Raw genomic sequence first — 15536 nt, 5'->3', positions numbered from 1 at the left:
GCTGGATAGTCTCTGAGCCGTAGACGCTCAGGGCTCAGATTAATTACCAGCTGAGAGGGAGGGCAGTGTTATTCCCCGTTCGTGTCATGATGAAGGGACTTGTACTGTGTGTATGTGTGCCTGAACATTACAGTGGGGAGATATTGCCCTCCAGCTGTGTTTTTTAGAACTACACATCCCAGCTGCTGTCAGTTGTTAAAGGGCCAGAGTAAAATAGTATATTATCAGGGATGCTGCTGATGTTCATCATCCTGATATGTCTGGGCAGGTCTGAATGAAGGGATTAAATTACTGGAAAACCTTTTCCCATAATCCCCCTGCACTCGTTTATCAGGACACAATGGTATAGGTATTTTCCAACTTCCATTCCACCCACTGCCCTCGGTTGTTCTGAGGTAAAACCATTTGAGAGAAAATCTCAACACACCATTAATTTAATATCTCCTCTGCCAATAAAACTTTTCATTTACTCAATTTGGTGAATAACCTGTAAATAAATGATGGTGTTAACCTGCTGCCGGCAGAGATTTTGAATTGAACCAGAGTGGGGTTTTGGCTTCAGAAATGGACATTGTGTGAGGAAAGAACTTGGCAGAGTAGAGCAAATAAAGGCTGAGGCTGAAATCTGGGCCCATTGCTACCTGAGTCCAGTAGAAGAGAGGCCCCATTGCTACCTGAGTCCAGGAGAAGAGAGGCCACATTGCTACCTGAGTCCAGGAGAAGAGAGGCCCCATTGCTACCTGAGTCCAGGAGAAGAGAGGCCCATTGCTACCTGAGTCCAGGAGAAGATAGGCCCCATTGCTACCTGAGTCCAGGAGAAGAGAGGCCCCATTGCTACCTGAGTCCAGGAGAAGAGAGGCCCCATTGCTACCTGAGTCCAGGAGAAGAGAGGCCCATTGCTACCTGAGTCCAGGAGAAGATAGGCCCCATTGCTACCTGAGTCCAGGAGAAGAGAGGCCCCATTGCTACCTGAGTCCAGGAGAAGAGAGGCCCCATTGCTACCTGAGTCCAGGAGAAGAGAGGCCACATTGCTACCTGAGTCCAGGAGAAGATAGGCCCCATTGCTACCTGAGTCCAGGAGAAGAGAGGCCCCATTGCTACCTGAGTCCAGGAGAAGAGAGGCCACATTGCTACCTGAGTCCAGGAGAAGAGAGGCCACATTGCTACCTGAGTCCAGGAGAAGAATGGGGGAATTTGGGCATCTAAAGGGGTAAAAAATAAACGGGGTGCTTCCTAGTCTTCAGATGAGTAACGTACTTAAGATTCAGCTATAGGAGGACTTTCTGGATAGGGTTGGGGGAGGTCAGTATTTGGACTCTTGAAACACTTATTTGGGCTTTATAAACTAAAAATAAAAAATTGGTGCACCCCGACCATACTCTAATTTGTAAGTCATTCAGATGCTGGGGGGAAAAGATTTTATACCCCTTGGTGCTTTTGCACTTCTGTTCAGAATATAGGTAAAATTCCCCCTTTTTCTGAAAGTCCTTCAAACCCTAGCTTATAGGACAACAAAAGGTTAACAAACATGCTGGGTTAAGAAAAGGCTTTATGTGTTATTTTTTTACTGGGCAGCGCAAATCTAGGCTCTCTGTCTTCTTTCACTTGCAAATCCACTGCCTGCAGAAGCAGAGTCTCACAGTTGGGTGATGTCACCAACATTCCTTTAGTAAGATGGCAGCGCTGTTTTCTTCAACAGTTTGCAACTTCAGAGCTATTTTTTATTAGTAAGAAAGTAAACGTGTTTTGGTTAAATAAACATAGAGATTCTGGAGGGGCATATGAGATCTACAAAATTAAGTAAGGTTTGCCTTTAGTTCTCCTTTGTGGAACATTGAAGCAAACACCAATGTACTGCTCCAGCCTAATTTTTCTTTACATCTTGCCCCAATTATGATAGAAAATGAGGTCAGTATATTATGTCTTTGTGGGTCTCCACATACTGTATACTTCAAAAACTTGAATTGTCTTTCTGCTCATTGATTCCAGCCAAAAAAAGCAATAACCCGTTCCCCCTATTCCTTAAGTATGTTATTCAAAGCACAGCCTGTTTGCTAGGCTACCTGGGATCCTAGCAACAAGATACCAGTTGACATCTCACAGTAGAACGCTCCAGAACAAATAGCTTAAAAACCCACAAAATATATAACACGATGACTAATTGAAAATACTCTTAAGGTGGCCATACACAGGGAGATCCGCTCGTTTGGCGACATCTCTCCCCCCCCGATATGCCCAGTAGTGATATCGAGCTGATCCGATCGTGGGCCCTAGGGCGGTCATATCGTGGGACCACATCAACGAACAGATGAGGCCGTGATCCGATGGGATTTTTTATCTTGCCAGATAGATATTGATCTGGGACGCCCGTCGGATGGCCCCACAGACGGGCCAATAGCCTGTAGACTCGGTCGCCAGCTTTTATAGGCCCGTGTATTTGGGCCTTTAGAATACCAATTTACAAATAGAATAAGCACTATTACCAAGGAGCTGACTATTCTTGTGTCACTGAAACCACATGATTTGTTTGATTAGCTGAATAACCAAATTCACTTCACTTTTTAAGTAAAGAGCATAATAACATTTAAAAATCTAAATAAAAGTAATATAAGCAGAGTGTCGCTAACTTTTCCTATCCATTATCTTTATTACAGTGTCTTGGATGAATGACCTGGGTCTACTAAATAAATAATAATCTTTCCACAAGCATCTCAAGCGTATTGCATGCTCAGACATACACACAAAGCAAAACTTAGCAAGAAATGAAGGAAATCATTCCAATGCCACTTGCTACAAGTTTGTGAGTAAAGTTGTAAACAGTGAGTCCCTTCACAGTGGTGGCGGCACGTTTTGTAGTTTAAAGTTGGGGTGGGAGAAATACCATAGAGTAGACCATGTGACCTGGGTGCCCCCACCCCACAACTGTGGAGTCTGCTGTATGGTTATGCCACTAGAGGAGAACAGTACCTTTTAATAGATCAGATTTTATACTTTTTGTTTGAGGGGTTATGAAAGAGATGTAATGTTAGGGGACATTTATTACGACAAGGCAAAAGGGTGCCCTTTTAGTGTATATTCTAAAATCCACTGCATCCAGGGTCTGGCGGAATGCTGTACCAAGTGCTTGTAAAAAAAGCAATCTAGGCATAGGTTGTAGTGCCCTGTCCCGACTGCCTGCCATAGGGCCTACATGCCTCCAACAGTGAATGCTGCAAATGCTGTATTCATAGAGATAAAGAGGTTATGAGCAAGTGAAACAAATTCTGCCAATGAAACAATACATCACTCACACTCTCAGCATTGGTTGAATTAGCACATGTTTATACATGTGAGCAGTAACGCCACGTCAAGGCTTCAACCTTGTTACCGGCACGCCGGGTGTAACGCCTCACACAACAGGACAAACGTGACAAACAAAGACAACAAACGAGGCTTAAACTGCACATGTCTATGTCCCACCCTTTGCTCATTTAACATCAAAACTACCAGGACAAGGTAAAAAACCCCATCTTACTTCAGATGGGAAAAAACCCTTGATCTGGATTTCTACACAACTATGAGTACTATAGAGCTATATAAATAACTAACTTCCAGGACAAGGTAAAAAAAAAAAAAAAACATCTTACTTCAGATGGAAAAAACCCTTGATCTGGATTTCTACCCAACTATGAGAACTTTAGAACTATATAAATAACTAACAGGGTATTGGTTCCATAGACATGATGTGCAGGAAGACAAAGCAGGCTGTGATCTTAGACTCTGCTTTGCCTTCTGTTACACCCTTATCCTTTCATATCTCACGTTCACTCACACATTCGCTCACATAAAGATACCCACCTATACTTACGTGTGATGTGCCAAATGAGTGACTGCCCCTCATAATTCTAGGCCTGATGTTACCCAACAGTCTCATACCCTGGAAGATGGAATCCCAGGTGAAGGTGGAGCCGATGGTTGAAGCAGGAATCGCAAGAGATGATCTGGCCTTCATGCAGCAAGCGGAAAAGTTCTTGCAGCCCACAATCATGTCCATTGTCCCATAAAACCTGTGCTGATGGAATAGGAAATTGTTTTTATTGGCTGGATTAAACACCTACACATACTTACGTCAGCCAGGTGGAACTTTGAAATGAGAAGCCGGCAATGGTGTCACTGCCCCCTGATGTTCCTTCATCCTCCTTGTACTCCAGGAATGACAGCTTCTCTTTACACGGCTGGAATAGGTCTGGTGATGGCTGCATTAAAAGGGAAAAATAATTTTAATCAAGACAATGCTAAATATCTATTATGAACAAGAGAACAGTCATTGGATTTGCTTTTAGAAGTCCATATGAAGCATTTTGATTCTATTAATATAGCACTTTGAGTTTCAGTTTGCCATGTATTTCACTATACAAAATAGATTACAATTGCAAAATACAACATTTGCAGATGGCAGCATTATATTGTTTGCCTGTGCAGAGACTTCTTTTGTAGATACCAGTGCTATAACAACCCTAGTGGTTTCAAATATTCAGAGCTTTTTTTTTTTATGGGATATTGTGGGGCTAATTTAAAACAGATTTGGAAGAATCCAGAAGGTTCAGAGATTTTAATAATCTCATTACCTGTACCCACAGAGCATCCCTTCGGCCTTATGTGTATAGGTTTTACTATAGGGTTAAATACAAGTTCCACAAACTAAAGCCACTGCTTTCTGACTTCACTAGTCAATGCTATAATCATTTGTCATTATTATTCCCCAACCATGTACTTACTGTTCTCGGCTGGTAAGGGGGTTGTAATCTTTCCTCTTCCAGTGCCGCCCAATCGATAGCTTTGTAGAATGGGTGGCATCTGATGTTTCCTCGAACACCAAGGCGTTGCTTCCGATTCTTTTCTAGTAGCTAAAGGATGAATGGACAATTATTTAAATCCCAGCAAATTGAGCAGAAATGGAGAATACATTTATTAGTGAATATGTCAATACTTTTATCCCTCTGCCATTACTCACCTGCCCCAGAAGATGTTTTAGATCTTCATCCAGCCAGTCGGGTATATTGGGTTCATGGTTTTTGATGGAACAAATGAGCTGATCCATGTTCTCGCTGTTGTGAAACGGTGACATTCCAGTGGTTATTTTGCAGATGGTGATGCCTAATGACCACCAGTCTACTGCTGCATTGTATGTTTTTCTGTTCAGCATCTTAGAAAAGAAAAAGAATCATTTACCAAGTTGTAAAATGGTGCTTTTAAGTAAGTATACTGGGATAATTTTGGCAACAGAGTTTAACGGATTTGGATGCCCATTGAGCATATGGGGGTAAATTTATCAAAGAGTGAAGTTCCGCCACTAGAATGAAATTCCGCAGCTCTCAATTCATTTCTATGGGATTTTGAAAGGCGTATTTATCAATGGGTGAAGTGAAAGTTCACCCTTTGATAAATACGCCTATAAAAATCCCATAGAAATGAATGGAGAGTGGCGGAATTTCACTCTAGTGGCGGAACTTCACTATTAACTTCACTCTTTGATAAATATACCCCATGGAGTGTAATGAGTAATGCATGTGACCAGTTGGTTTCTCTAGTGTGGATCAGAACTGTCACATTTGCCAGAGCCCAGTAAGTGCTGTATGGGTATAAGGCCCGGATTTGTGGTGAGGCTACCAAGGCCCGGGCCTAGGGCGGCAAATTATTAGGGGAGCACCAGTGCTCTGACATGTGTGCTTACTGCGGTGTGGGAGGTGGGTGCTAGGACTGCACGGTTGGCCCACAGATAGGGGCGCCCCCTATCCAAATCCGGCCCTGATGTGTATAGCTTAGTCACAGGTAATAGAAACCATGTCAGCAAATATGGATGATGCCTGGCAATATGTGAGTGACACCAAAGCTCTATGTAAAGATGAGAAAGTAATACAAATGTTTGTCATATAAGTAAAAAAATGTTATGCTGTTAAGCTGGTTCTCTCCACAGGCCTATTAGCTACCAGTAACTACAGTATATTTACTCTTGGTATATTGATGTGCTGTTTAGCATGGCTATTTTATATGTCTGTAATAAATACAGCCTGTGAAAGCACTGACATGAAGGTATATTCACAGACAGAAAATAAATACCCATGTAAATAATCTCTAATTGCATATCTCACCTCTGGCGCCATGTATTCTATGGTTCCGGCCCGGCCAGTTGTTAGGTCACCATCAAAGATGCTTTGCTTTGCCAGGCCAAAGTCACAGATTTTAACGTGTCCTTGATGGTCCAATAGAACATTCATGGGTTTGATGTCTCTGTAATATAAAGATAAAAGGAGAAATAAAAAAAGATGAAGGCTGCTGATTTGCAGAGCAACCTGTGTGCGGCCTCTGCTGTAGAATGTTACAGAAATGAAGACATTTATACTGACCGATGGATAATCCCGAGGCCGTGCAGGTATTGTAGGCCGCAAATCATCTCCGCAGAGTGGAACCTTTTAAACAGGGAAATAATGGTTAAATTAACTGGAATTCATTAGCTTTCTTTTAAGAAAATGAGAAAAATTTTTTTAAATTTGACTATGATGCTCCCTAGTGCAGAAGTGTACACATTTTATACACCTTCTTATAGGCACAAATGGTATAAAGCTATCTATAAGTCATATTGTACTAGTGCCATGTAATACTTACCGTACTCTCTCTATGGGCAGCGTCCCGTGTCGCTTCAGCTCATCCTCAAGGCTTCCCCCACTCAGGTACTCCATTACAAAGAAGGCATGCCACTGGTTACAAAGACAAATGGAAAGAGTGAAGGAGAGAAGGAAACACTTACAACAACATAGGGTAGTACATATTTTATTAATTACATTAAAGGGGTGGTTCACCATTGAGGTAAATTTAGTATATTGTAGAATTTCCAATTCTTAGCAATTGGTCTTCATTATCTATATGTTTTACTTTATTAGTTATTTGCCTTTTTCTTCTGACCCTTTCCAGCTTTCAAATGGGGGTCACTGACCCCATCTAAAATCAAATGCTCTGTAAAGCTACACATTTATTGTTATTGCTACTTGTCATTACTCATCTTTCTATTCATGCCTCTCCTATTCATATTCCTGTCTCTTATTCAAATCAGTGCATGGTTGCTAGGGTACTTTGGACCCTAGCAACGAGATTGCTGAAATTGCAAATTTGAGAGCAGCTAAATAAAGAGCTGAAGAACTCAAAAACCACAAATGAAAACCAATTGCAAATTGTCTCAGAATATCATTCTCTACATCATAAGAAAGTTAATTTAAAGGTGAACAACCCCTTTAATATAAAGCCAAATAAGGTGGGCCAAAATATCTGTTTTTGTACTTGCTGCACAATAAGAACAACATATAAAATGTGAATATATGGCATTAGATCATTAATATTGTGGGTAGTTTGAGGATATCCTGCATGTTGTTATTAAACCCTGCAGGCAGAATGCAGTACTGGATATATAAATCCTGCATGAACATGTAAGGGGTGTACAAGGCAAGGAGGCATTATATTATGTGTATGGAACTATACTATATAATCAGTTTGGTTATTATATGTGTCATGTCATTTGTAATGGTCAGGACCGCCATCAGAAATCGCAGGGCCCCATACGACAAAATTCCTTGGGCTGCGCCCACTGCAAGCCCCACCTACAATTCCACCCCCCACCACACAGTAAAAAACCAAAAAAAATATTGGTGGCTAGGGTTCCCACATGTTAATAAAAAATAAAAAGATATTGGTGGTCAGGGCCCCAGAAAAGAAATTACCCTAGCACACCCTGGCCTTCCTAATCAAAAACGAATCCCAGGTGCTCAGTGAAGAAGGCGTTTGGCAACCTCAAGATCCACATGAAAAGCAAGAAAACACCGGCACAGCATGGGTTGCTTCTAGCAGGGAAACCCCTTGCTCATTTATTGCGGATGCATCCACAATAAATGAGCAAGGGGTTTCCCTGCTAGAAGCAACCCATGCTGTGCCGGTGTTTTCTTGATTTCAGGTGGTCAGGGCCCCCCATAAAAAAACATTTGTGGCTAGGGCTCCGCCCATTAAAAAATATTGGTGGCTAGGACCCCACATGAGAAAAATAATTGGTGGCCAAAATTAGTGGCCAGGCCCCCCCCACATTATAAGAAAATTGGTGGCCAGGGCCCCTTAAACATCCATGCCTTCCAGAAGTCAGCAGCTCTCAGAAAGATGGGGGGCCCAGATAATCAAGTAAGTGTGGTGTGGCAGGGCCCCCTTACCCTCGGGGCCCCCTACAACTCTCCCCCCTGTCCCCCCCTGATGGCTGCCCTGGTAATGGTTATAATATATATAATATATGGGACATTATGTAAGGGGATCAGATGTATGACTAAAGCCATCATCTAGGGGATACAGAGGAACAGTATTACAAACTAAATGGCAATATGGAGTCAATGTTGTACCTGGGTTTGAAAAGCGGCAAAGCCTTGGCAAAGAAATGGGCTGTGTCTGCCGATGTTCAGCACTTGAGACTCTGAGAGAAGGCTGCTGTAATCTGGGAGCTCTCGTTTGCCGACAGATTTTACAGCCACATATGGCCTCCTGTCTCCTAACGAAGCCAGCATTACCTAAAAAAGTAAGAAAAAAGTTAATATTACTGTGTATTTTAAGCACAAACATGCAGGCCCGGATTTGTGGTGAGGCCACCAAGGCCCGGGCCTAGGGCGGCAGGATTTTAGGGGGCAGCATGCTGCCCAACCACACCCACATTGGTTCAGAAACACTGGGGATGCTCAGGAGATACAATAGTTTTTTTAATTTCCCGTGCGGCAATCGTCATTATTCTGGTCCCGGTGATGAAAATTTGAGCGAATAAAAGGGAGGGGATGGTGGCGACAAATGATAGCGGGCCTTGGGGTGACCGCTGTGTAAATCTGGCCCTGGTAAAATGGAAATTTTCCCCAGCGCACAACATTTTTTTGCTTTCTTCCACATTTAGGATTTAAACCCTACAAAAAAATTGTGTTTAATGGAAACCAATCACTTACTTTGCCATATCCTCCTGCTCCCAACTTAGAGTAGAAGTTGTAACTGGAGATACTGAGCGGGTTTAGCCTTGAAGGTTGAGCTTCTACACTCACAGGTCCAGCTTCTCCTAGAAAGGAAAATAAATGTTATTTGCACCTTATTGAATAATAGTTAATGAAGAGCTCCCATAGTTAATAGTTCAATAGCTAATAATGAATTTTGATGCTCCCATGTACTGCACTTAATGCACTGTAAAACTGTAACTCTTCTTTCACAAACAGCACAGGAGAACCTTTTCAAATGGTTAAAAGACCAATTGTGGCCATTGCATGGTTCCGGCCCAGCCAGTTGATAGGTCATCATCAAAGATGCTAGGCCAAAGTCACAGATTTTATCATGTCTTTGATGATCCGTGTGCATTTTTCCAGGGTCCATGTGTTCTGCATTAGCGCATACATGTTACAAACTATATCTAAAATAAGATCCACTTTCTGCAGATGTTTAAAGACCCAATGCAGGCAGATCCCCCAAATTTTATAGGATGGAAAGCAGAGGAGATTTATAAAAAGCTCATGAATTAACATAGGTGCTAAATTACAGTTGCCAGTAGCAACCAATTAGCTATTAGCTTTAAACAATCGACTACTAGTTAGCAAATATTAGAAAATTAAAGCACTGCTTTTATTAGTTGATGTGGGTATCGCCACTGGTGCAATTTAGAATTTAAAAAAACTACCCTATAGGATTAAGTAGTAAATACTGCAAAACTGGTACATGTCTAGTCACTGATACCAACCAATCAACAGAAAGTATTTACTGGTCAAAGGCAAACATCTCATTGGCTATTATGGGTCCTTGCATCTAGGCAACATTGTTTTAATATAGAAAATACTGTAGGTGCTAAATTGCATCAGAGCAATTACCCATAGGAATCAATCAGATATTTAATTTCAAGTTCAAATACACAGCTCCAAGCTGCTTGCTGTTTGATTCCCTTTGACTGTTGCCTTTATAATTAGTTATTATGACCAACATGTATTTATAATACACCAACAAATGTCACAATGCTTTACAATAAACCAGTGTATATAATACACATACAGTACCAAAAATCCTACAGAAACAAGCAAATACCAATATGAGAAGTAAAGAGGGCCCTCAATCTATATATTTGATTTCATGTTACACTTATGTCAGTATCTGGGTCCTAAACAGTGATTGCACCAGTAAATTAGAGGCAGTTGGCAATCATGTGACCTACTCATTTTTGCTATTTAGGCATTTTTAAGTGATTTTTCTTTACCTTCATCAATCTCCTGCCTTCTCGGTTTCTTCTCCCTGTAGCACTCAACTTGCAGATGGTCATCTACACTCCTCTCTCTCTTCTTCTTCTGTTTTTTTCCTTCCTCTTCTTCGTGGTCTTCACTTTTCTTCACCTTTGAGGACTGCGGATCTGAATCTTTGAGACCAGAAAGTATGCTCTCCTGCCTGCAGCCCTTACCTGGCAGCTGTTTCTCCAAGCTGCTCTCTCTCTTCTCCTTCTGGTTTTCTTCTCCCTCTTCTTCATGTTCTTTTCTTCTTTTCTTCACCTTTGAGGGCTGGGGGTCTGAATCTTTGAAACCAGAGGGTATGCTCTCCTCCCTGCAGCCCTTCTCTGGCAGCTGTTTCTCCAAACTGCTCTCTCTCCTCTCCTTCTGGTTTTCTTCTCCCTCTTCTTCATGGTCTTCTTTTCTTTTCTTCACCTTTGAGGGCTGGGGGTCAGAATCTTTGAAACCAGAGGGTATGCTCTCCTCCCTGCAGCCCTTCTCTGATAGCTGTTCCTCCAAACTGCTCTCTATCTTCTCTTTCTGGCTTTCTTCTTGCTCTTCTTCATGGTCTTCTCTTCTCTTCTTCTCCTTTGAAGGTGGGGGATCCGAATCGATGGAATTAGAATGTATTCTCTTCATATTCTCTTGAAATCCACTGGAGCTCTCTCTCTTCTGCTTCTTCTCTCTCTGACGCTGTCACACCAACTGTCATAACGGTTGAGGTCTCTTGCTTAGTGGAAGGTGCCACCTGATGACATCATCACCTGGGCACAGGCTGTAAGATAACATTGCAGTGCAGAGCCAGGTACAGTCAGTTATAGTTACAGTGTACTCTTATTCAGCAAGTCTACAGTATATCCATAAGATTAGGAAGTGCAGATAGCAACCCCTATCCATTATATTCGTTTATCGGCTTTCCTATACTTCATTCCATTTGTCCAGTCTGTGTCTAGATTCAAGAATCTGATTCGGAGCTGTTTAATATATGAAAGTCCATTCACATTGGCTTGTATAAGCATGGGAAGTAATTTACTGTCATTGTCAATTCACTGGCATGAAATGGATTTACCCCATATTAGGATATTTACATACCCCAAAGTGCAGGGTAAGAAAATGAAATAGCATCATTACAGGAATTATTACAAGGTCAGTCACATCCCACTCCCTATTTTAATTTATCACCTAGAGTTCCAATAAACAATACAATAAGGGGTCCTTCAAAAGATAAATATGTAGATGACACAGTGTTAACCTTTGGTTCTGTGACTCCAAGGGGCAAATTCATTAACCTCCAGAAATTCACCAGCAACGGCTTTGCTCACATCACCACACTTCACCAGGCGAAAATTTGCCAGGACAACGCTAATTCACTAAAATGCAAAGTTGCATCCAGGGCGCCGAACGGTGGCGAAGTTTTGCTAGCATTACTTCGGCAAGCAAAGTGAAGGTGCGCTAACGTTGGCTAATTTGCATATGGCGGGAAGTTAAAGTTCTATGGACGTATATGTTGCAGCAAATACATTATACTACACAAGCCCAGGGAACCTTAATAAAAGAAAATAGAGTTGTTATATTGCCCTACACATGTGCCCAGTGTATAGTTTATGTGTCATATGTAAGGAAATGTAGTCGGGTACCCTAAAAAATTTTTTTTATCTTTTGCAGCCTATCACCCTGAAAAAGTGAAAAGTCACCAGCGTTTTTTGGGACTCCTATCTACTCTATTGCACTTTGCCTGGTCTGAAGTGGCGAAGGCAAGTCTGGCGCAAGAGGTAACGTTCATTAAAATCTGCATCTTAATGAATTTGCATAATTACGTCCAGTCGCCACAGTGTCGGACTGGGATGCCAAGGGCCCACCAGAAAACCTTAGGCTGAGGGCCCACTTTCCAAACTATTATTCCTCCTCTCCTCACTCAACCTCTTTATTCTCTTAGCCTTTTATCTCTACATACTATACTCTATTCTTCCATTAGTAGGCCTCTTTTTTCCCATTAATAAATAGAGAATGGCCATGAAATAGACCAAATGGTTAGAGGCAAGAGGGCCCACTGACACCTGGGCCCACCGGGAGTTTTCCTGGTATCCCAGTGGGCCAGTCCGACACTGAGTCGCCAGATTGAAAATTCGCCTGGCGTTAGAGTGCGAAGTAGCGATAGAGTCTATCTACTTCACTAGCAAATGTATGCCTGTTCCTGTAAGTAAATCGGTGAAGTCCCGAAATGACATCACGCTGGCGAATTTACGCTAACATTATTCACTTTGTCCTTTAGTGAATTTCCCCCCCATGTTTCTCTCCATGTCCCTCTAGATCAGGGGTCACCAACCATTTTTACTTGTAAACCACATTCAAATGTGTGATTACAAAGAAGTGCTGTGAGTGGTAGGCCCTATGTGGACTGGCAGCCTACAGGAGGTTTGGCAGTACACTTGGTTTTTATGTAAACAATACTTTCCTCAAAGCCTGGAATTCAAAAAGAAGTGAGGCCACTGAGAGCAACATCTAGGGTTATACTGGGGGGCCCACTGGGGCTGCTGTCTCAGGACCCTCCCAAGCCCCGACCCTGCCGCAAATCCCCCTCCGGACCCGGACCGTGGCCACAGCCACCTTCAGCATGACCTCCCCTGTGATTATCTAAAGAGGAGTTCGCCATTTCTTACAAATGGTCAATTAAAAGTTATTTCAGATAAATGGAGTTTGATACCTTCTTTTTCAGTGTTACTTTAACCTTGTTTTATAGATTAAAGTGAGAGATAATCGCACTGCTTTATGATTCACATATTTCATTAGTCAATGCTATTCACCCAGGGCACTTAGCATTTCTGATTTGTATTTCCCAACCAGCAATTGAGCGGTAATAGAGCATAAATATAGTTTTTTGAATGAGGCAATACTTCTATCCTTCTGTCACTATTCACCTGTCCCAGAAGATGTTTTAGATCTTCATCCAGCCAATCAGGTAGCTCTGGATCACAGAATTTGATGGAATTAATAAGCTCCTTGGTGTCACTGTTGTTGAAGGGTGACATACCAGTGGCCATTTCACAGATGGTGACGCCAAATAACCACCAGTCTACTGTTGCATTGTATGCTTTTCTCTTTAGAATCTGAAAAGAAAAAAAATCACTTACCAAGTTCGAAATGTCACCTTTTAATTATGTCTGCTGGGATAATATTGGCAACAGAGTTTAATGGATTCAGCTGCCCATTAAGCATATGGAGTGCAGTGAGTAATGCATGTGACCAGTAAGCTTCTCTAGTGTGGATCAGAATTGTCACATTTGCCAGAGCCATGCCCATGCTGTATGGGTATAACTCAGTCACAGGTAATAGAAACTGTGTCAGCAAATATGGATGTTGTCTGGCAAAATGTGAGTGGCACTAAAGCTCTGTGAGTGAGTTATAGAAATGTTTATGATGTAGTTAAGCTGATTCTGTCCACTGGCCTATTAGCTACAAGTACTTACAGTACATTTACTCTTGGTATATTGATGTGCTGTTTAGCATGGCTATTTCATATGTCTGTCATAAATATAATCTGTCAAAGTGAATGCTAACATGCAGGTATATTCATAGATACATATAAAATATATAAAAATGAATGTGGCTCTTAATGGCAAGTAAATAATAATACACTTTGGGGATCTGTGGATCTTTCTTTGAAAATGTCCCACCGCCATCTTCTTAGAACTTCCTTAGCCTGCTTTGCGAATACACAGTTTGGTAAAATCAGAAAACGTAACTATTGTATGCATGCTCAAGTCTATGAATCTGAAGAAGCCACAATAGAGCCTTGGGAAATATATATGTAACCTGGCAGCCTGGAATCTATAAAGAATGAACTCTGCAGTTTCTTTCAAACAGTAAGGGGCACATTTACTAAGCTCGAGTGAAGGATTCGAATGATAAAAAATTCGAATTTCAAAGTATTTTTTTGGTTACTTCAACCATCGAATGGGTGAAATTCGTTCGAATCAAATGATTCGAAGTAAAAATCGTTCGACTATTCTACCATTCGATAGTCGAAGTACTGTCTCTTTAAGAAATACTTAGACTAGATACTTTGTCACTTTAAACCTACCGAGGTGTAATGTTGGCCTATGGGGACCTTCCCCAGCACTTTTCGAACATTTTTTTGATCGAATAAAAATCCTTCGATCGATCGCTTAGAATCGTTCGATTCGAAGGATTTTATCATTCGATCGAAGGATTTGTGCTAAATCCTTCGAATTCGATATTCAAATTCGAAGGATTAACTTCGAGGGTCGAATTTGAGGGTTTATTAACCCATCGAAATTCGACCCTTGATAAATGTGCCTCAAGGTGTCTAACACCCCCTCCCCATGTACTACTCCTTCATTATTTGTCCAACAGAGGAACCTCTATGTCTTTGAAAGACATCAACTTGAATTTGTATTCTATTCTGTTTTCCTCCTATACTTGCTTTTATTGTAAATAATCTGTAATTGCATATCTCACCTCTGGCGCCATGTATTCTATGATTCCGGCCCAGCCAGTTGTTAGGTCGCCATCAAAGATGCTCTGCTTTACCAGGCTGAAGTCACAGATTTTAACGTGTCCTTGATGATCCAATAAAATATTCAGGGTTAGCTGTCTCTGTAATATAAAGATAATGAAGCTAGTGACCCTTATACAGTCCCTATTAATTTCTTAAACTTAATGTATGTATGTTTCAGTAGGTTTGTCTGAGATCCAAATGCGATTTTGAGCTTTAAAGTCAATCACATCCTGCTGATCTTTTCCCATTAATTAAATGGGAGGTTCAATACGTTTTAACCCAATTAATTGCTCTTAATAGTAATTAGGCTTTTAAGGGTTCCTTGAAAAATAAATAAATATATAGATACAGAATATACAGATACAGAGACATTTGAATGACAGTAATTATTTTCCAAACAATGGACTGGGACATAGGACAGACTAAAGTTCTAGAGTTGCTAAGAGAACACAATAGTAATAATAGTAATGTTTTACTTTCAACATGATTATTCAGCATAGATTATTGAGTTAGGTTATTTGTATCAAATATATATATATATATATATATATATATATATATATATATATATATATATATATATATATATATATATATATATATATATATATATATATATATATATATATATATATATATATATATATATATATATATAAGTATTATAAAGGAAAGAAAGAAGTGGGAATAACAAATCACAGAGCTGTATATAACAATGCTCAAACAGTGCCTTG

At 40.9% G+C, this 15536-nt stretch overlaps 2 protein-coding genes across 2 annotated transcripts; both read right to left on the bottom strand.

Moving 5' to 3' along the window:
- Positions 1-3404: 3404 nt before the first annotated feature.
- LOC121396404 (protein kinase C delta type-like) lies at positions 3405-10241 on the bottom strand. Its single transcript, XM_041571279.1, has 9 exons — positions 10238-10241; positions 8997-9103; positions 8412-8576; positions 6646-6737; positions 6387-6449; positions 6132-6270; positions 4994-5185; positions 4758-4886; positions 3405-4235 (listed from the first exon to the last, which is right to left on the bottom strand). Exons 1-9 carry the CDS (start codon positions 10239-10241, stop codon positions 4104-4106), a joined length of 1023 nt encoding a protein of 340 aa, XP_041427213.1. The 3' UTR covers positions 3405-4103.
- LOC121396227 (protein MNN4-like) lies at positions 10149-14888 on the bottom strand. Its single transcript, XM_041570987.1, has 3 exons — positions 14763-14888; positions 13202-13390; positions 10149-11058 (listed from the first exon to the last, which is right to left on the bottom strand). The coding sequence occupies exon 3, from the start codon at positions 10920-10922 to the stop codon at positions 10251-10253; it is 672 nt and encodes a 223-aa protein (XP_041426921.1). The 5' UTR covers positions 10923-11058; positions 13202-13390; positions 14763-14888; the 3' UTR covers positions 10149-10250.
- Between the last annotated feature and the right edge of the window lie 648 nt (positions 14889-15536).

Source organism: Xenopus laevis, chromosome 7S (assembly GCF_017654675.1).
Source record: "Xenopus laevis strain J_2021 chromosome 7S, Xenopus_laevis_v10.1, whole genome shotgun sequence".
NCBI lineage: Eukaryota > Metazoa > Chordata > Amphibia > Anura > Pipidae > Xenopus > Xenopus laevis.
The sequence above is the reverse complement of the archived record's forward strand: the minus strand, read 5'-3'. Positions and strand labels throughout refer to the sequence as shown.